Source organism: Taudactylus pleione, unplaced genomic scaffold, assembly GCF_031769625.1.
Source record: "Taudactylus pleione unplaced genomic scaffold, aTauple2 ptg000086l, whole genome shotgun sequence".
NCBI classification, from domain to species: Eukaryota; Metazoa; Chordata; class Amphibia; order Anura; family Myobatrachidae; genus Taudactylus; species Taudactylus pleione.
Window position 1 is genome coordinate 8,375,001 of NW_028284488.1, and position 22,577 is coordinate 8,397,577.

Consider the following 22,577-nt stretch of genomic DNA (forward strand, 5'->3'; position numbering starts at 1 on the left):
ATCCAAGTATTTAGCGGATAGATGTGTGTGTGTGTGTGTGTGTGTGTGTGTATATGTGTATATATATATATATATATATATATATATATATATATATATATATATATATATATATATGAGATTTGGAAGCAGAAATGGTGAAGTGAGCTTGGTTCATCACGTTTTCACACTTGCTGTAACCCTCACGTAAATTTTTTTGCTAGAAACGGCTATGCAGATGTGTCCTCATACATCTAGCCCAATACACAAGGCGGCGCAAGACACCAGGTGCAAGTGAGCTGCACAGAGTGGTGAAGTGTATTTTTTGCTTGAACTTGCGTCTTAGTTGTGGTGCAATGTGACAAAACTGCTTCACGAGACTGCACTAACCAATTTGATATGCAACAATTGTACAGATTCAGACTCAGTCGCATACAGATATACAACAGGACTTGACATGAAATAAGCCGCATCCGCTGCATGGTAGCACTTTGTATACAGATTCAGACTCAGTGGCACACAGACATACAAGTGTTGCATATCAAATGTATCTGTGCAGTCTCAGGAAGCAGTTTTGTTGCATTGCTCTGGGACGGGCTGTTTGGCGTGACTGCTGCAAAAGTGTATGAGGACAATATGTAGGCTCATAATGACCATAAACACTTGATGTTGTATTTACCCCATCATAAGCACTGGGGGATCAAACTGATCAGTTACAGATAAGAATTTTGCTTAAATGATTAACTGTTTGCATTGAGCGGAGCTTGGCTCGACCTATTAGCTGTACAGTTCGGAACACCAAACTAGTCTAAATCCTTGGAAATAAAGGATGAACTTTTGTGCATATAACACAGCTGCAATTAGTATGGCACACATTACAAGCAGCAAAGAAGAAAATGTGATAGAACTTCTCTGTATAAACAGCAAAGGGGCATGTATTTGCTGGTTGTCAGATTTTCTAAAGATGTATTGCCAGAATCCTAAACACCGGTATACTGTAAATATAAGACTTTGCGGTCTATATGTTAAACTATACCCCCCCCTTTTTCAACAAGATCATGTCAAAACAGTCTCCACATTACTTTAGTATCACTGCTATTTACCAAAGGCTGAAATTATCAGAGGTGTCTCCAGTTCACTTAAATAATGCAGTTTACTGCATTCTTCATACTTTTTTCCATTGGGATTATGGTGTACTCCAATTTATCATGCTCCAAAATGTTTGCTGTTCGGAGATTGACCCTATAACTAATGCCATTCCAATAGCTAATGCAGTAATTCGGCTACTTTTGCCAAGGTTTATGTGGAATAGGGATCTTCTTATCTCTTCCCGTCACCATAGACTTGTGATGACGGTGGTCAGTTATGCCCATTTAACAAGCTGCGTCTGAACCTGGCAGTAGAGTGATAGCGTAAGCTAGTGCTTCTCAAACTCTGTTGTGACTGACACCTGTTGTGTCACACACAATAACATTAGAGTGACAAAAAAAAGTCATGTTCTGCATGACTTGCTCAGGCCAATCAGCAGGGCAATTGGAGAAGTGTGTGCTTTCCCACATTCCCCCATGCTCCACTGGATACTGAGCAGACTTGTCAAAACATTGTCCCATCTGCCCCTTGGTTTCCTGCAGCATCAGAGAAAAGCATGGAGCAGGCAGGTGGCCACAGCATTGCAGATGTTTCCGCATCGTGGAGTCTGTCACAGAGGGGAGCCGGGAGCACTCAGCCACAGACTCGGTAGGATGGAAAACTGAGAGGAAATGAAGAGTAAAGCAGTCAATAGGGAAGCAAACTACAATGGTTACAGAGAGCGGGAGGGGAAAAGGGTGTTTGGTTCATAGAACCACTGGGAGTGTGTGCTTTGGTTAAAATAAGGTGCATTTGCATTTATTATACGATCCCTAAAATTTTGTGTCACGTATGGCTACGTCACTCCTCCTCTATATTGTCTTCACCAGGATCAGCTCTTGCCAGAGGAATTTGAACAGTTGTCTCTAAGTCATTCCTTGTTGCTGTGATATACAGTGATAAGGAATGATAACTTTTGGGGGCCACAACTGTCACCAATGATTAATTACAAAACATCCTATTGTAGTTAAACTAGGGAAGAGTCAAGTAATATGTCTTGGGTGTGGATCATTAGGTCTACAGTAAAAAGGTAGACAATGGAAGTTAGATAGGCAATAGGTCGACAGGATCTGAATATCGACACGCTAAAGGTTGACTAGTAATAAGGTCGACAGGATCATTAGGTCGACACACAAATGTATGGTTTTTTGTTGTAGTTTTTTTTAGCCCTAATCTTCACCCTAACCCTTCCCTCGGTGCCTAACCGTCGGCGTAGGTGCCTGACCCTACCGTCTCTTCTAGTGCCTAACCCTCCCTCCTGGTGCTTAACCCTAACCGTCGACTAAGTGCCTAAGCCTCCGGTAAGTGCCTAACCCTAAAAGAAAAACAAAAAAACACCTGTCGACCTAATGACCACTTCTTACTAGTCGAACTTTAGTGTGTCGACCTTCAGACCCTGTAGACCTATTGCCTGTCTTACTTACATTGTCTACCTTTTTACTGTAGACCTAATGACCGGATACCATATGTCTTAACGTTTGTTTGTTTTCGATATGAAGGGAATATAAATAAGTAAAAAGTTGAATACCTGAATTGAAGCTAAAATTTTGTCTTATTATTTAAAACTCCAAATAGGTATTGACCCTTGCAACTGTTGTGTTCATCTTTATTGATCATTCTAAGTAAAGATAAGTAACAGTAAAAAAAATAAGATTATAGTAATGCTGGTATCGTGGGGACTGTGATTTGATAGGTCATTCGTCATTTTTAAAAAGAAGCCTGTCTGCTCATCGTTAACAGCCTCTCTGCTGCTTCAACTCATGCCTATTGATAAGGTAAAAAGCATATTCAAAACATAGATGATTAAGTTTAGGAAAAATGTTCCACAGGTTACTTACGGTTGTTTAATCAGATTTTATAACTTTTTGGAATATAAAAGAAAGTGGCTGGCATACTTTTTGTCACTGTGACATTCCTTTCAGAAATCTCCCCAGCTGATTAACAACTTAACTGACACATTTCTTTTCTAAAAACCACTCAGAAATTGTCCGCTTTTTTATGAGTGAATTAGGTGAAGAACATGAATTTTAACTCATGATTTAATAAAAAATAAATAAATAAATTGTTTTTAACATTTGTAAAAAAAAAAATCTGTTTTTGAAACATCAGATCACGATCATCGGGAACATCGCAACTATCCTTTTCACAGTGGCTTCGGACACCAGGTACACTTTAGGGGGTGAGGTGGGGTTGATTTACTTTTTCCCAGCGGCTGCTAATCTCTGCAGCCGCTGGGTGGGGGTCCTGCTGTGCTGACCGATTGGCAAACATGGCAGACTCTGGGGGAGGATGCAGGCAAGCAAAGGGACCGGAAGGTCCCTCTGAGATTCTCTTCATGCAGCCGCCCATACTGTTTATCTGATTGGTTGCATTATTGAGACCAAATCAGATAATGCACAGTCTGGTGTGGTCGGGAAAATGCGACCATGCAAGGCAAATGGTTAAAAAAATATTTTTGTCCAGTTATATTACAAGTGGTGGAACAGAGACAGACATCCAGTTGGCTTCAGTGATATCCATTGCATATCATAGTACTAATCTAGAAGACCATAGTTTTAGCAATTACCAGTTTTGTTTTTATTTTTTAAAAACCAACAAAATACTTTGGTTTTCCAGTAACATACTCTACATGTGCAAGTACATATCCCACAAATAATTGATTAATACGTATATCCCTAAAAGTAGTAGGGCATTGATGAAAAGGATAAAGGGGATTACTAGATTACTTCCTTACTGCTAGTGGATCTCATGAACACTAAAGTGTCAAATTATTGAGAACTTCATTGCTTCTGGCCTCCTTAAATAATCTGTACAAACCTGTCTGAAGGCATATCACCTGTCATATAGATAGCAGTTGATTTTGTTCTTTTTTTCAAGGCCGCAATGTGCCAATTGTAATTTGGAGTTGTAGAGTTCAAAGGGGAGATTACTTTATTCAGTTTTTGGCCAATACCCGTTTGGCTGTGGCCAAAATAATTACAATTTGTTCTTATAATTCTCGCTGAGGTTTTGGGGTGGAAAACCTCATAGAAATGTCCAAGAATCTTTTGAAATTGGAGCTTCCAGCATAGTGCCTATAAGGTTGTAAACTATGTGTCAGTAGGGCACAATTACATACAGTACAGGAACACCAAATGTGGAAGAGAGTAGCCTTGGGACCACAATTTTTTGAGCAGTTGGAAGTTGTGTTCTGAGTACTCTGTAAAAAAAAATATTTACACTTAAGGGGCATGTCATTTACCTGTGTGATGTGCTATTTGGATGGTGTCTGAACCCTGGCAACCACACCCTACATCATGCAGTTTACCTAGTTTCTCTATAGGGATGCAGAGGAACATGCACAATTTTAGGCTACCACATGTATGGGAGATACACGCACTGCACAACCCCAATACCTTGCATCGGAACATGCAGTGTTTACTGCATGTAATTGAATAGACGTGAGTACAAAGAGTCTAATGCATATTTTAATATTGCTGAGTGGTGGTGTGTTTTTTTTTTTGTGTGTGTGTTTTACAAACAAATGATTATCATTATGCTAGAATTTATGCCATGTTCAGAACGCATTCTAAACTAAACTCGCTGCTACTGGCTGTCAGAAGCAGTAAGTAGTAGTATTGGAGTCAAGTTTTTGTGATTTCACAGTAAATGATGGAATAAATCGTAGCTCTCTCCCTCCCATAGGCAAACGCAGGGGGGGGGGGGGGGGGTTCCGTCTGCCTGGAAACCCCCCTCTCCAGCACACACGACCACAATAGAAAAAGTATTGTAATAGAATTTTACTAGTGCTGCATACTCTTCACAGTATCACAAATTAAATAATTAGCACCACCTGTGTATCTTTTAACATGTATCAGCCAGTAATAAATAACTTGTGTACCAACTAGGAGATTTGGAAAACATGCACTGTAACGGTGCCCACACACATACCGACTTTTCATCCAATTTGGCCGATTTCGACGAATCGTGACGACAGATCATGTAAAAAATGGCCAAATCGTTTCTACACTTGATCACGATGCCGATGCGCGTCCCCGCTCGTCGTACATCGCATCTTCAGATCTGCCGTGCTGGAGGGCAGATTAGCCAATCTGGGATACAATGCACTAGCTGCAAGATAGATCTTAAGTCAGATTGGACATTTTTAACTCCAAATCGTGACCACGACTGCCTGGGGAGAGTTCAGGGAGAGTTCAGGGGAAATCGTGTACATTGGCTGATTGGGAGCAAGTCGGTATGTGTGTGGGCACCTTTAGGCATGTGCTGCTATAAAGCCCAATATGTACATGTATGTCCAGGGCAGTGCTAGGGTAATATGCTGCTCTCCCAGACTTGCTCCAATGCTCTTAAACGGTGCCCACATCTAAAATAAAAACATTCAGCTCAGGCAGGATGGCCCTATTGCCGCATTTAATGGCTTACTGTGATTGCTGGTCCTGTATATGCTGGAATTATGACACATAATATACTTTGTATGACGCATACTAAAGGTGGTTAAGTGCTAATTCTACCTTCTTAATGGACTGGCCATACTCACTTTAAAATCAAGCATTTGGAAACCCCCCTCTAGAAATCCTGCGTTTGCCACTCCCTCCTATAAGCCATTTATGTATTAAAGTCCCAGAACTTCTGCTGAGGATTACTATTGTACACCGACAACATGATGAGAGATATTGTATGGTAGAAACATCTTCTTTTTCAAACATACTGGTTGCTAACCGTTACCCCTTTCTCACCTCGCTCTGTTATGCCTTCTAAATTGTAATAGAAATGTGTCCCTGAGCCAGGAATGGTTGGAAAGTTGTACATATGTCAATAAAGGTACAAATCAATTACAATATAATATATGTTTACTATCCTGTCTCTTTTGACAGTTTTAGAAAGGTTTTATTTTGTGTACAACCATCATAAGGTAAGACGTGTTTCATTATAAAGTTATTATTATTATCATTTATTTATATATTTATATGGCGTCACAAGTGTTCCGCAGCGCCTTACATAGTACATAAACATAGTTGTGATAGATGCATATGTACTATTAAGAATGCTTTTAATTCTTGGTTTTGTTTTGTCTTTTCACAGAGTGCTCAGTTTTATAAAGTAACCACTGAAGAGTACCAGACGGCTGCAAACAGTGTGGAGGCAAGATTCAAGTAAGGTCATCCATTTCTATGTAAGATAGAAAATGGCGAGTTTGTTAGCGGTGCACTTTGTCGGAGACATGCATCTAATACAGTTTTTATTTTACATTTTTTTTGTTTTTAGCTGAATCACCTTACATTTGATTTTAAATGACATCAATTGTAGAATATTAAAAACTAAAATAGTAATCATGACCTGCTATGTTAATTTAACAACAAACCTTGAGTACTGTTTTATAAAATAAAGCTAATTTTCAATAGCACAATTTCAGCTTTAGTACATTTTTCTTGTAAAAGCAAAATCATTTTAATAGATACTGGGGTCTATTTACTAAGCTGTGTTAGGAGATAAAGTGAACGGTGATAAGTTACCAGCCAATCAGCTCCTAACTGCTATGTCACAGGCTGTGTTTGATAAATAGCAGTTAGGAGCTGATTGGCTGGTACCTTATCACTGATCACTTTATCTCCTAACACAGCTTAGTAAATAGACCCCACTGTCTCTTATGGTAACAGACAAATTTGGCCCGGTTGGGAATCCATGTGCTACTACTGGGAGCCAGAGGACCAGGGTAATCTGATAACAAATATAGTAGCGTCACAATTAGACAGGCACAAAAATGGTAAAATGTAATGGATCACTGGTATAACAAGGAATAAAAGTGGTAAAATGTAACAGGGATCACAGGCAGTCAGAAATTGGTGAACTGTAGCCAGGGCCGGCCCGAGACAATTTTTTGCAGATATAGATTTTGGCGCCCCTCAGTGGACCTTCATTTCAGCTCGCTCATTATACCCACCCGACCATGGAGCCCCTCACAGCCCAGCACCCCTCATCACAGCCCCAGTCATCGCAGCCCCTCACAGCCTCCCTCATCGTAGCCCCTTTCATCACAGCACCCCTCATCACTGCCCCACATATTCCCCTCATCACAGCCCCTCATATCCCCTCTCACTCCCCCTCATCTCAGTCCACCCAATCACAGCACTCCTCATCACAGTCCCTCACAGCACCCCCCACCACAGCCCCAGTCATCACAGCCCCTCTCACTCCCCTCATCACAGCCCCTCATATCCCCTCCCCCACATCCTACATAGTGCCATACCCTCCCACATAGTGCTTTCCGCTGCCCCCTATCCGACATAGTGCTTCCCCCATCAATCAAGTTGTTTTCCTCCCCATTCCAGATAGTGCTTTTACATCCCAACATTCCACATAGAGTGTCCCCCTATCCCACAAAATGCTTTTCCCCTGCCTCCACTCCCACACCCCAGGGTCCTCCCAGGCAGGCTAAACTTACCTGTAACACTGACAGGAAAGTGAAAGGCACCCTCCCAGGCCAGGGCTGTCTTCCGGCTGTTCCGTCCTGTCTCTTCATGTCTGAGCGACCACGCTGCCGGCCTTGGGGAATGTACAGGCTGAGCACTGGTGTGGGGGCGGGGCTGCCTGATGACTGAAACAGAAAGTGGGTGAGAGATACGATGAGTCATAAGGCAGCCCCACCCACACCCCAGTGCTCACTCCTGTCCAGCGTTCAGTCCCCAGTGGCAGGCTGATGCTGGCCGAATACCCAGTGCTAGCTCTGCATGTAGCTGAAGCCCCTTCCCCCCCCCAAGGCTAAATTGCATCGGCCCGGGCGCCGATAGCAGTGACCACAACCTGCCCCCGGCCCAGCCCGCCCCTTTCTGTTCACTTTCCCATCCATCACTGTCCCGCCTCGGATTCTAGCGCCTTTCACAGGACGGCGCCCTACTCAGCCACGTACCCGGCGTAATGGTCGGGCCGGCCCAGTACAAAAATTGTGTAACCTAGCCTGGATAAGTCAGCAAACACATACAGATGGCACTGTTCATTGTATCAATTAGGCGCAACCCTATATAGAATATATCAAGCCCAACAATACCCAGTATCATCATTTCTATTAAGATAATTCTTGGCAAACATCATCTCAAGCCATGGCCAGTAAACATTAGCCTTACCTTGACAGAAAGTTTGTAAGCTGCAGGTTGCTGCCCTGGTATTTCAGTTTAAAATATGAATGTGGAATCCTAATTATTATTATTATTATCGTTTATATGGTGCCACAAGTTTTCCGCAGCGCCTTACAAAGTACATAACCAACATAACATAACATAACATGACTGACAGTACAATACAAGTACAGGTTGATTCTCCCATATCCAAATATTCCGAAATACGGAATATTCTGAAATACAGAATAATTTTGGCATGACTGAGATAATGAAACCTTTGATTTTTGATGGTTCATAGTACATAAACTTTGTCTAAGGCACAAATTATTAAAAATATAGTATAAAATTACCTTCAGGCTGTGTGTATAAGGTGTATATGAAACATAAATGAATTTCATGTATGTACACAAACTTTGCTTGAGCCACAAAATTATTGAAAATATTGTATAAAATGACCTTCAGGCTGTGTGTATAAGGTGTATATAACACATAAATGCATTCTGTGTGTATAGTAGGGTTCCATTCCCAAGATATTTCATTATGATATGCAAATATTCCAAAATACGGAATATTCCGTTATCCAAAATACCCCTGGTTCCAAGCATTATGGATATGGGAGACTCAACCTGTACAATGAGGACAAGGACATGGATAATATACATTGCTACATTGGTGACCATAACACGCAAATAAGCAACAGAGCATAAGCAACCAAGTGTTAGATGCCCTAGTGAGGAGTAAGAAGTAGATGAAAAGCTAATCTGTGCTATCGTTAAATGCTTGATACTGTCAATGAGTGCTACAGTATCCCTGTGTTTAGCTGTCTGTAACAGAGTTTTTGGCACCTTCAAAATGGGTGACAGACTGATACAGTCTTACACAGCACAATTTAGCAATTCCATTTCTGCATTTCTTCATTAACCATTCAGATTTTTGCAGCTATATGTGCCGTATAAAACGAATGCCATATAAAATGTAAATGCCATATATTTTCTTAAAGGGCTCTTTTGGCCTCCCTTGCTTTATTGATATTCCAAACCGTTTTTATTTTTCGTTTACACACCTTTCACCCTTTTCTATAATTTCTGTATACACTGGGGATCTGCAGTTGTTTTGTGATTAGTGTTTCTCTCTCTGTCTTAATTGCTTGTCACTTTGCACCGAGTTGCAAAACAATAGCTAGCTGCATTATAATTAATTACCTGATACTGTGCAAATGCAGCAAGATACAAGATATATTACCAAGCGAGACCAAACTACCATGCAAGACCCTTTAAGAATGACAATATATATTACAGTGTCAGTACAAGCCTTTATGAGTGCAGTTTAAACATGTCACATGTGAGTGATTGATGTTTGTCTTCTATCATAATGGTAATGTCACAATAAATATATATATATATATATTTTTTTTTTTATTATATTTCATGGATAAGTTATACAGTACAACACAAACTACCACTGTGTTTAAAATATATAAATGAATAATTCCTCCCTTACACTTAACAGGATGCATTAGCTGTGGCCAGCGACTACAACTTAATGCTTCCTATAGTTAAATATCACTATCATATTTCAGGAAAGACACTTGCCCACTTTTTTTTGCTGAACTACCTGAATTCAGAAACAGTGGTATGTATGAACTGCTTGCACTGCCACAGCATCTCTAGGTTTTGACCTGGACTTTGACTAAGTCGCTCCAAAATTTTATCCTTTGTGATGTGTTCTATTGTGTTTTTCATCATTGTCTTGCTGCATGATCCAACTATGTGATGGATAGCCGGACATTCTCCTTAATTAATTTTTGGCAAAATGAATGGTTCCCTCTATTATCGTAAGTCTCCCAGTTCTTGAGCTGCTGTATCATCAGTCTACCGCTACCATATTTGACTGTTAGTATACTTGTACAGTTAGTATGTACCTAGTATGTTTTTTTGTTTTTCATTTATGCCAGACGTAATGGTACTTATCCAAAAAGTTTCACTTTTAAATTCTCTGCCCATAGAACATTTTTCCAAAAGGCTTGCTGCTCAGGAGCTGTTTGCCAAATGAGAGGACAGCATTTCTGTGTTTCTTGATTAGCAGTGGCCTCTGTCTTTCTACTCTACCATGAAGACCATTTTTGCCACATCCTCCTTTTATTTTTCAAGTCATGAACACTGATTTTAATGGAGCCAACAGAAGCCTGCAGTTCTTTATTACCCTTGAGACTACCAGCATGTTTTTAAGTGGTGCCCTGAGAGACATTGTGGAGAGTCACTTATGTTCCAAGTGTTCTCCATTTGGAGATAGTGGCTTTCACTGTGGTTAATTGGAGTTGCAGAACCTTAGAAATGGCTTTGTGTTCTTTTCTATACTCAGAGATAACAACAACATATTTTATTTTATCATCTCAATCATTTTATTGGACTGTGGCTATATATACTTGTTTAATCATTTTACTAATTCAAGATAAACTCAATAAGACTGCGCTATTGATAAAAAACTTCTGGATTGTGGATTTCTTAAATCATATATATATCACACTGCACTTCAATACACATTCAATGCACAATTGCCAAGAGTAATTAAAACATTTTATATATACACATCACTTTGTTGCAATCTTTGATTGGATTTAAAGATCTCCAGTATCAGTGTTTTATCCGGTTTTAAAGTTCCAGAGCAATGTCCATATATACCATTAAAAATTGGCAAGCTATAATGTCACAATAAAATAAGCATGAAGTACCTGCGGATAAATGTTACAAGCCTAACCTGTGTGTTTGTTACATCGAGTGGTGAATCTGACTTCCCGTAATATTTAGGCAACAGCCGGAGCTAGGCTAACGCTGCACCAGCAGTCTCTCTGTCTCCCGTGCCTGTTGGCTGAATGTGAGATGATGGTCAGACTGGAGCCTAATTAAGATTCCACAGGCTTGGTGTATGCTTATATTGATAATGCCTCTTGGTACTTCAATTAAACTCCTCCAGAAAAGCTTGTCACGCTTTAGAGTGCTATCAATCAGGGGGTCCTTTGACACGTTTCGCCCCTTTGAAGGTGGGGGCTTTCTCACTCTTTAGGTTTGGGTAGGCTTTAATTAGAGAAGAAAAGCCCCTTGGTTATTAATTTAAGCCCACCAAAAACCTAACCTTTCTCTGGACCATTTGTGTCACATTTGAAAAAATGCTGCTGAATTGCACCATCATAGTCCCGCCCCTGCAATAATATCTGTATTATAATATGGGGGGCAGGGCCGCGATCATGTTGGCACGCCCCCACACCGCCCTCTTCAGCCGCCCCCACACCTCCTGTGCTCCGAACTGGCAGGCCCCTCCCGGAGGGGGCTGCCAGAATGTCGGTATGTATGGGTTTAATATATAGGGTGTGGGATGTATATACAGGGTGTAAGGTGTATATATAGTGTGTGACTCCCTCAAGAGTCTAGCAATCTCCCTGATTGCACCTTACCCCCATTATGAATCTGTTACATAACCCCCTCAACCCAGAGTTACATACATTCAAATGGAACAATGATCCCTATGGCTACATGCATTTTCTGAAAAGTATCAACTGCTTTGGGGTTATTTTAAGACATGTCTCTCAGGTGTAGCAGTACACGCGTGCTCATTGGCGTTGCTTTCACAATCTCCCTGAAATGCTTTGTATATATATAGGGTGTGGGATTTATATACGGGGTGTCGGGTTTGTATATGGGTGTGGTGATGTATATATTGGGTTTGAGATGTGTATATGAGGTGTGGGATTTATATACAGGGAGTGGGGTTCATGTATGGTGTTTGGTGATTGATATATAGGCTGAAACAGTATATATATGGTGTGAGATTCATATAAAGGATGTGGGGTGTATGTATGTATATGTGTGTGTGTGTGTGTGTGTGTGTGTGTATATATATTTATATATATATATATATACACAATATAGAGTGTGGGATGTAGAGTATATAATACAGGGTGTGTGTGTATGTATGGGGTGTGGTGATTGTATATACAGGGTGTGGGATGTACAGTATATATAGTGTGTGGGGAGTATGTATGGGGCATGGTGATTGTGTGCGTGTAATATATATATATATATATATATATATGTGTGGAATGTGTGTGTATAGATGTGTATATATATATATATATATACATATATAATAATGTGATAGAAGCATTGGAGAAGTGTGGAATGGCTTCTTTATCTGGCCCAGATTCCTGTCTTATGTCTTTAAAAACCCCAGGAGAAGTCTGTTGGATTAAGTAGACTAGAAATGTTGGCTTCTGTGAAAAGCCAGAATGGGTCCTGGGGGTGTGGATGTGAGGAGACGGAGGGCTCCATCCACAGGCCACTCCAGGTGTTGGGCCTTTCAGCCTGGTAGCAGGCTCACTAGGGCTTGCACCTGGAAATGGCTGATTTATGCTGGGTTTAGTTAGGGCTGAGTGTCTCATACCTGAGAGAGAAGGCCCACAGGTTAGCTTGGTCTGAGACACTGTTGGCTACAATCCAGAAGGTACCGTGGATGGGGATTTATTTAATGTTCTGTTAGTAAGGGAACTTACTGCCTAGTTAGTGCCCAGACGGGCTAGGGTTTATTTTATGTTTTGTTTCTTTGATTATTGATATTGCATAATAAAAACTGGCGCCAACCAGCTTGTGCGAAAATCCACGACTGTAGTGCTATTTCCTGGCTGCTGTGTGTAAGGTGGTGTCCATCTACCCCAGGAGAGGGACCCCTACCCTGACCTTATCACAATATATTGTGATAAGGCCGGGATAGGGTCCCTCTCCTGGGGTAGACAGACTCCCTCTTTTCCACACACAGCAGCCGGGAAACAGCACACTAGTCCGGGGGTTCTCGTGCAAGCTGGTCGGAACCAGTCTTTATTGTGCCTAAATACATAAACATAAGCAAAACATAAACATAAGTCCTAGCCCGGCTGGGCACTAGCTACACAGCAGATTCCCTCTCTATAATAATGGTAGGGCCTATTGCTCTCACCATCAACAAAACATGTGCACAGTACTTACAAGGATTATAACCAAGTGTCTCTGAACAGGCTAGTCTGCCTGCTCTCCCAGGTATGAAACACTCAGCCACAAACAAACCCAGCTTATATTAGCCATGTCCAGGTGCAAGCACTAAGGAGCCTGCTGTCAGGCTTTAAGACCCAACACCTGGAGTGGCCTGTGGATGGAGCCCTACCTCTCCTCACGGCTTTTGATAAAAGCCGGACCCAGTCCGGCTTTTATCAAAAGCCGACTCTCTGGTCTATTAGCACAACATACTTCTCCTGGGGGTTTTAGAACACAGGCCAAAATTCTAGGAAAATGTATCTGCCATTGACCACTTTACCAGTAAATATATAAAATATACACACTGTATATACCAAATAGCCCGGCACTCCCACAAAGGGTTCAACAGCCAATGGTGCCCTCTGGAACATTAAGTTAAATGGTCCACATAAAGCAAACAGCGGCACTGGTTGTAGATCAAAGATTGAAAAACTGTATTAAATCATAGCATAGCCGACGTTTCGGGGTTCGTACACCCCTTTGTCAAGGTAAACACGGATCCGCTGTCTGCTTCGTGTGGACCGTATATATATATATATATATATATATATATATATACACACACACACAGTCAGGTCCATAAATATTGGGACATTGACAGATTTTTAAAATTTTGGCCTCTGTTCACCACCACAATGGTTTTGAAATGAAACAAACAAGATGTGATTTAACTGCAGACTTTCAGATTTCATTTGAGGGTAATTACATTCAAATCGGGTGAACGGTGTAGGAATTACAACAGTTTCAATATGTGCCTCCCACTTTTTAAGGGGCCAAAAGTAATGGGACTATCAACTCAAAAGCTATTTCATGGACAGGTGTGGGCTATTCCCTCGTTATTTCATTATCAATTAAGCAGGTAAAAGGTCTGGATTTGATTCTACAGTAGGTGTGACATTTGCATTTGGAATCAGTTGCTGTCGACTCTCAATATGAGATCCAAAGAGCTGTCACTATCAGTGAAGCAAGCCATCATTAGGCTGAAAAATCAAAACAAATCCATCAGAGAGATAGCAAAAACATTAGGTGTGGCCAAATCAACTGTTTGGAACGTCTTAAAAAGAAAGAACGCATCGGAGAGCTCAGCAACACCAAAAGACCCGGAAGACCACGGAAAACAACTGTGGTGGATGTCAGAAGAATTATTTCCCTGGTGAAGAAAAACCCCTTCACAACAGTTGGCCAAATGAAGAACACTCTCCAGGAGGTAGGTGTATATGTGTCAAAGTCAACAATCAAGAGAAGACTTCACAAGAGTGAATATAGAGGGTTCACCACAAGATGTAAACCATTGGTGAGCCACAAAAACAGGAAGACCAGATTAGAGTTTCCCAAACAACATCTAAAAAAGCCATTACAGTTCTGGAACAACATCCTATGGACAGATGAGACAAAGATCAACTTGTACCACAATTATCTGAAGAGAAGAGTATGGAGAAGGAAAGGAACTGCTCATGATCCAAAACATACCACCTCATCAGTGAAGCATGGTGGTGGTAGTGTCTTGGCGTGGGCATGTATGGCTGCCAATGGAACTGGTTCCCTTGTATTTATTGATGACGTGACTGCTGACAAAAGCAGCAGAATGAATTTTGAAGTGTTTCGGGCAATATTATATGCTCATTTCAGTCAAATGCTTCAGAACTCATTGGACTGCGCTTCACAGTGCAGATGGACAATGACCCGAAGCATACTGCAAAAGCAACCAAAGAGTTTTTTAAGGCTAAAAAGTGGAATGTTTTGCAATGGCCAAGTCAATCCCCTGACCTGAATCCGATTGAGCATGCATTTCACTTGATGAAGACAAAACTGAAGGGAAAATGCCCCAAGAACAAGCTGGAACTGAAGACATTTGCAGTAGAGGCCTGGCAGAGCATCACCAGGGATGAAACCCAGCGTCTGGTGATGTCTATGCATTCCAGACTTCAGGCTGTAATTGCTTGCAAAGGATTTGCAACAAAGTATTAAAAAGTGAAAGTTAGATTTAGGATTGTTTAGTTTGTCCCATTACTTTTGGCCCCTTAAAAAGTGGGAGGCACATATAGAAACCATTGTAATTCCTACACCGTTCACCTGATTTGGATGTAATTACCCTCAAATTAAATCTGAAAGTCTGCAGTTAAAGCACATCTTGTTTGTTTCATTTCAAAGCCATTGTGGTGGTGAATAGAGGCCAAAATCTGAAAATTCTGTCAATGTCCCAATATTTATGGTGATGCCTATATATAGGGTGCTGGATCTATAGATAGGTTGTGTGATGTGTATATATGAAAGTGTGTGATGTGTGTATATATAGGGTGTGAGTAGTATCCCTTTAATGGGTTGATTAGGTCAGTGGTGCACGCTGTCCGACAGGTGAAACAACTGGCCAATTGGAAGAGAGAGGTGTGGGCACTGTCAGTGCGGTAGTTAATTGAGGAACGGATCTCAGAGATTCTTTTCTGCCATCACTTGTGGCATCCAACAACTAAGAATAATGTATTTTCTTAAACTTTTTGAAGCACTTTGATCAAATGGTATGTCCACAATATGTACAAGTTCCATAAAATGTATTATCTTCTCATTCAACACTCCTAGACTCCCTGCAACAACCCTGTTTTGCCACTGCTTTAATTAAATACATTGCATATAAATGAACACTAAAGGTGCATACACACACAACGATTTTTTGAACAATTATCGTTAAATGATATCGTTTAACGATAATCGTTTGTAAAAATCGTTCACTTTCTGAGTCAAACGATGAACGATTTTCGTTTTTGCGCGTTCACGTTTGTAGTTCGGTCAGACTTGTCAACTCAATGATTTTCAGTAAGGGAATATGCAAAAATCGTTTGTAGTTCATAAAAATCGTTCATTACATTTAAATGAAATTAGTAAATGAACAACTTTAGTAAACGATTTTAGTTCATTTTTTCAAGGTAGAAAATTGTTTACTAAAATCGTTAATTAACTAAATCGTTGTGTGTGTATGCAGCTTTACACTGTGTATTTATGCATATATTCCAGTATTCCATTGCTGATTGTTAAGAAAGGTCAAGTGAAAAAGATTCTAAGAAACAATGGCATCGCTTTTGTTTTTCTTCAAGAATGGAGTTAAGGATTATACTGTGGATAAGACAGATAATTGACACTTTCATTATGTAATCAACAGTTGAATTGTGCAAAATGCTTTAAAAGAAGCTTATTACCTCTTTCTCTTAGCATAAATTAGCTTGTGCTTATGCACACGGTTGATAAATGCCTTATCTGTGCTTGGCCTCAAGAAACATTGATCAAATTCCCAATGATCAAATGCTTTATCTCTGTGAGTCACTAATTCACATTGATCACGTTCTAAATGATCAAGTACAGTGGGCTCCTGCACGGTGCAAATTGCATTAAAAGAACATTACTAAAACATGCTACTGGAATAATATTTCCAGGAGTTGCATTATAACCATTTTTATTAGATTATGAAGATGTCTCCTTCATAATGAAAAGTTTACACATGAAGAAAAGAATGTGATATTACAGGAAGAACATGGCTTTGGGCAAAGATTTGGGCTTTTTCAAGCTAATTACATTTCTACATTTGTATTAGCTTTCCTTCCCTTTGTAATTAAAGGGACGGTAGCAGGAAACACGGCAGATGCCGAAGTAACATTGTATTCCACACAGCTATCTAAGTCAAGAGGTAGCAGCTTTATTATTCTGTTATAATCACAGTAATTAAGCAGCACATATCATGTATTTTTTTTTTTTTGTTTAATTTATTTTATTTAGAATTAGTTTTCGCTTTCCCTTGGGTTTATTTTACAGGTGGACTAGATTGGTTAATGCTGTAACTGCAATCCTGTGATATCAGTTAAGTTCACCAACCTCTAAAGATGGATAAACTGACAGTGATCTGTGGTTTTCAAAATAAAATCATGGTCATATCCTACTTAGAAATGTTATAGTCTATTGTTATATAGTCTAATTTGTTCAAAGCAATGTTAGGAACCTGGTGCTTCTCTGTGTATTACTATAAAGTGCATAGTGAGTGATGGCTTGAAATGGTGGACTATACACTAAGCATGATTGGTAATGTCACATTAAGCTAAATTATGTTTTATTTATTTTTTTCTTCATTATTTTACCTAGAAGTTGTGACCTAATTATGTGGATTCCATTGTAATGGTGGAAAGAGAGGGGTTTCACTTTTTAGCAAACAGCATGTAGCAGCCCATTTACATAAATGCTTTATATAAACCTCCTAACATTAAACGTGCCTATCCACTAGAAGACAGGCAAAAGACTGCATGATTACGACATTGTCATTGTCCATTCGTTTGTCAGTCTGTGATGTGCCTATACTGAATGAGCAGTCGTTCAGTGAAGGCACATCAATCATCTGCAAACATGTTGAACCTGACAATATCGTTAGGTTGTACGACATTTGTACGATGATAGATGTCTAAGCGACCAGCGGGAGCACGCATCGCTGGTCGTTTTAGAAGTGTTTTAAACAATCTGCAAACGATAACGTTAACGTGCAATCGGTCAATTTAATCATCTAGTGGATGTGTGCCTGAAGACTCAAAAAATTGGGACAGAATAAATCCTACATATTATCTGCCCAAATTCCACCAAAGCTTGCCTCTCTGCCTTGTCCTTTTGCGTGAAACAGCACCTATTTCAATGTTTGCAAATTGGGACAGTCCTGTAAATTCTGGAACAGTTGTGAGATATGCGTTATATTTGTAATTTTACATTTATGTCTAAATACTAGTCTTCATTTTTCTTTGAAGATGTGATAGTTCATTAAAACCTATGTTTTCTTTTTAAAATAATGTGATCAATTTCAGCGGTTAAGCATAAATGGAACAGTAGAATATAAAATGTATTATGCTACTAATTGCAAAATGCTCTAGTCCATTTAGAACAAAATACTCTAGTCCATTTAGAACAAAATACTCTAGTCCATTTACAAATGCATGACTAATCAAATAGACTTCAGCAGGCTCTTATGAGATGAGTATCCTAAAACATCAGTAAGTCTGCATGGCCAGCTAATTTGCTCAGTGTACATTGGATAATGATCATTTTATTATCAATACTAGCGTTTGCCCGCAGCTTAGCTCGCGTGGATGTCTTATTGCTCAGCAGGACTAATTTTAAAAAGACAAAAGTGGCATCGAATATTGTGATGTATATTTTATATTGTAGACCAGTGATTCCCAACCTCGGTCCTCAAGGCACACTAACAGTCCTGGTTTTAGTGATATCCATGATTGTGCACAGATGGTTAAATCAAAATAACTAAGGTACTAATTAAGTCACTTGTGCTCAAGCATGGCTATCCCTAAAACCTGGACTGTTAGTGTGCCTTGAGGACCGTGGTTGGGAACCCCTGTTGTAGACATTGATCACAAAATGTCTTTTTGCAAACAATATTTGCAGTATTTTCCTTCAGGGATTAACACAAAATGATGCTTGGGGCTACTAACTCGTGAGCAAGCCATGTAAAGCTGCTCATGGAAGAAGCAACTGGCCCTGAGATCTACTCCTGCAGCCTGATCATTTTTCCATGTGATATGTTGATCGTCATTGCGAAGCAGGCGCTTACAGGAAACTGCAGGCACTTGAATTGAAATGGAAGATTGTTGAGGATAAGGGCTATACGTGGTATAAACACAGTCACCTGCGCCAGATCCCATTAGAATCTGTGCCTCAATAAGGTTCCTCTGCAGAGCAGTGAAGTCGAGTTCCGTAGCATAACTTGGGCGGAGTCAAATTCCACAGAAGCATAATCGGAACACCAACTTTCAGTGCAATGCTGTGGGCTGGAAATCCAGCTGCAATCTTGTAGATCCCAAATCCGTTGCTACTTAACCTACAGTAACACTGAAAGGTTGCAAGTAATCTCAGCAGCGCTCTGATATGTAGTATTTGTCTTGGTGTGCCATCTACTGGATTGACATGCATATTGCAACTTCACGAGTTGATTAGTGCTTATATAATTGGATTTTCCTGCGAAATAGATCTTGATAGATAGATGCTCGGCATACCGAACGAAGGCTGTCCGCGGGGGGGGAGGGTTAGGTTTCAGGGCACCCAGGGGGACTTCTGGCACCCAGGGGGACTTCTGGTTAGGCACCCCCCGCGCTCCCGAAAATCGTGTGTGGCCATTGAAAAGGGGGCGTGTCTATATGATGCAGCTTCTTTTCGTCACTCTTGGGGGCATGCCCGGCACTTACGGACACGCCGGGCAGCCCCCAAGCGCTGCCGATAGGGAGAATAGAAGCTGGGCGCCGCGTCCCGCTAAAACAGCCTAGCGTGAACGCTAGCTCTATATATATATATATATATATATATATATATATATATATATATAATCCAAGAAGCCCGGCTCTCCTGACTCCAAGTGTTGCTCGACCACCAGGTGCCCGCACAATATAAGTGTATATAATATATATATATATATATATATGTGTGTATATTTTATATAAAATTGGTACTAATACTGGCGCTACACCCTCAGAGTAACAGGTTCATTCTGTTGTATTTTTATGTCTCTGCACAAATATTTTTCTTTTTCTCTCTTTTTTACACCTCCCGATATCACGGTAGCAGCTCCTAATTCTCCAAATGGGACCGTCGTTGTGTGATCCCCAATATTTATGAAATACAAAAGGTGAGAATACAGGCGCCTTCTGGTGTAGTATTAACGAAAAATAGTTTTCAGAATTAAGGATAATCAATATATGCGTACCACAAAGCAATGTTTAGAAGGCATGTAGTAAATATTTTTATGTCTGTTCAGGGAGCATTCCTTCCATTCACAGGAAAAGATGCATTTTGAATGTAAGCACATAGTGGAGAAAATGGAGTCAGAATCCTGTCACTGGAACATTTCAAAGTCATCTGTCAATATAAAGCTGCATACGCACACAATGATTTTGTTACCAACGATTTTATCAACGAATATCTGTCAGATTTTTTAAAGTGTAATGAACGATTTTTTTGAACTACAAACGATTTTTGCATATTAACTAAGTGAAAATCGTTGAGTTGACAAGTCTGACTAAACTACAAACGTGAACGCGCATGAACGATAATAGTTCATCGTTTGACTCAGAAAGTGAACGATTTTTACAAACGATTATCGTTAAACAATATCGTTTAACGATAATTGTTAAAAAATCGTGTGTATGCAGCTTTAAGGTGCATACACACAACGATTTTTTGAACGATTATCGTTAACGATATCGTTTATCGTTCAATCGTTGCAAAAATCGTTCACTTTCTGAGTTAAAACGATGAACGATTATCGTTAATGCGTGTTCACGTTTGTAGTTCAGTCAGACTGACCAACTGAACGATTTTCACTAAGGGAATATGCAAAAATCGTTCAAAAAAATAGTTCATTACACTTTAAAAAATCTGACAGATAATCTGACAGATAATCTGACAGAAAATCGTGCATAAAATCGTTGGTTACCAAATCGTTGTGTGTGTATGCGGTTTTAGTAAAGTTTTCTGAAAACTATGTATATTCCAGTTTATACACTTGTAGCCAATATTTGCTCAGTGCTTTTTTGGGGAAAACTTTTTTTCTTTTTTTTTTTGTACTCACTTAGGCCCTCATTCAGAGCCGCTCGCTATTTGCGGTCGTTTGTTCTAAAACAAGGGGTGGCTATTCAAATGAACCGTTCGCTAATTGCGGTCTGTTCACGCCTCTAAGTCTGAACGAGCGAGCAAAACTTGCGGTTGTAATTTTGAAAAATACGCCCCCTTGCCGCTCGCACCATACGTCATGTCTGCTTGTTATTAGATTAATCGAGTACATCGAACAGCGTATGAACTGCTCGCTATTCTTGTGGCTGTTTTTTTCAACCGCTATTTTGCGAGCAGTTCTGAGTAAAAAACAACCAAGTGACGTGGTCAATGACGCTGCTGTATTAATTATGCACTCCCTTAAAATGCCCGTTTTGACCTTTAAGCACGCCTGCGTTCGAATTCCTCATACGCCTCCTTCTGTCACTCAAAATAGCAGGCATTCGCTATATAGCGAACAAACTATTTTCGGCCGCACTGACTGGTTCTCGCATGCGTATTAAAATCCGTACGCATGCGCAGATGTGCGAACATCGGTCAGAACGAACGAGCGGCCACTTACGAGCGGCTTTGAATCAGGGCCTTAGTGCCACTTTTCTGCACATAAAACAGGTGTCAATGTGGAACATACCTCTCAGTTATCCCGGCAGTCAGGACAGTTTCCTAAAATTTGGACTGTCCAGCTCAAAGCTGAACAGTTGGCGCAGGTATGGATTACATTTGACCTGTGGTGGTGAGAGACCATATCTAATGTTTGTAGACTAAGGTGGGAATTCAGTTAGATGCGATAAAGCGAAAACTTAATGTCAAATCGTGTGTTTTGGTGCATTTTTTCGTGTCTTCTGTCTATGCACTTTCCCATTTTTCGTACTGTCAAATGACATATGACGCGAAAAAGCATTCGCATGAAAACTGTTCGTGCGGGAACCTGCACAAAGTACAGGTGAATTTGGGAAATGCTATCTAAATTAATTACCTATGTAACTGACATAGGTAATTAATTTAGAAGTGTATTAGTGGACCTAATAAAAGTATTTGGGTTCTTAAATTATATGCATATTTGTATAAGTGTGGAAAAATGTTAAAAAGCTATTTTATTTTGGACAAAATAAATGCTGCAGTTAAATTATGGGTGTATTAAAATGGGTGAAAGTATATTTTTGAGTCCAAAAGTGCACTTTAATTTTTTTTTAATAATTCTCCAGGTGCAGCCACCTGCAATGTTTAAATCACATGTCCCATACATACAGACCCCCAAAATACCTGACCCACTATTTTAAAACCATTTTCCACTATTTTTTAATTTTTCACCCCAAAATTTATGCCATTATTGGCCAAATTAAGCTAATCAAAAAATAATTTTTGCTTAATTTGTCATTTGGTGTCCAAGGGGTTCTGAACCAAGTCCCCACATTTTTAATTAAAAATAGTGATTTTGCACAACTTTTTACCTGCTCTGAGATGGTGAAAACAGTTTGCCAGTTTTTGTCTATGGAGAATTCGCACGTGCGAAAACTTTAACAATACGATTGCACGATGCTCATTTTTGTGCGAAAACTTCTCGCCAAATCGCTGCTTTTCTCGGTTAATTGAATTCAGCCCTAGAGGAACTGTGCATGAACAACTGGTAGATGTGGTTATAATTGTTTGTAGTGAAGGGCAACTGAAATATTTCATCAAGCTTTTCATTAGAAAGATAATCAGTAATACAAGG

At 40.0% G+C, this 22,577-nt stretch overlaps 1 protein-coding gene across 1 annotated transcript in view; it reads left to right on the forward strand.

Moving 5' to 3' along the window:
* Positions 1 to 22,577, forward strand: part of CHCHD3 (coiled-coil-helix-coiled-coil-helix domain containing 3) — a 344,018-nt gene that overhangs the window by 239,628 nt on the left and 81,813 nt on the right. The window contains exon 6 of the mRNA XM_088468894.1: positions 6,190 to 6,260. Coding sequence (XP_088325020.1) covers positions 6,190 to 6,260 — 71 coding nt within the window. The remainder of the gene's footprint in view (positions 1 to 6,189; positions 6,261 to 22,577) is intronic.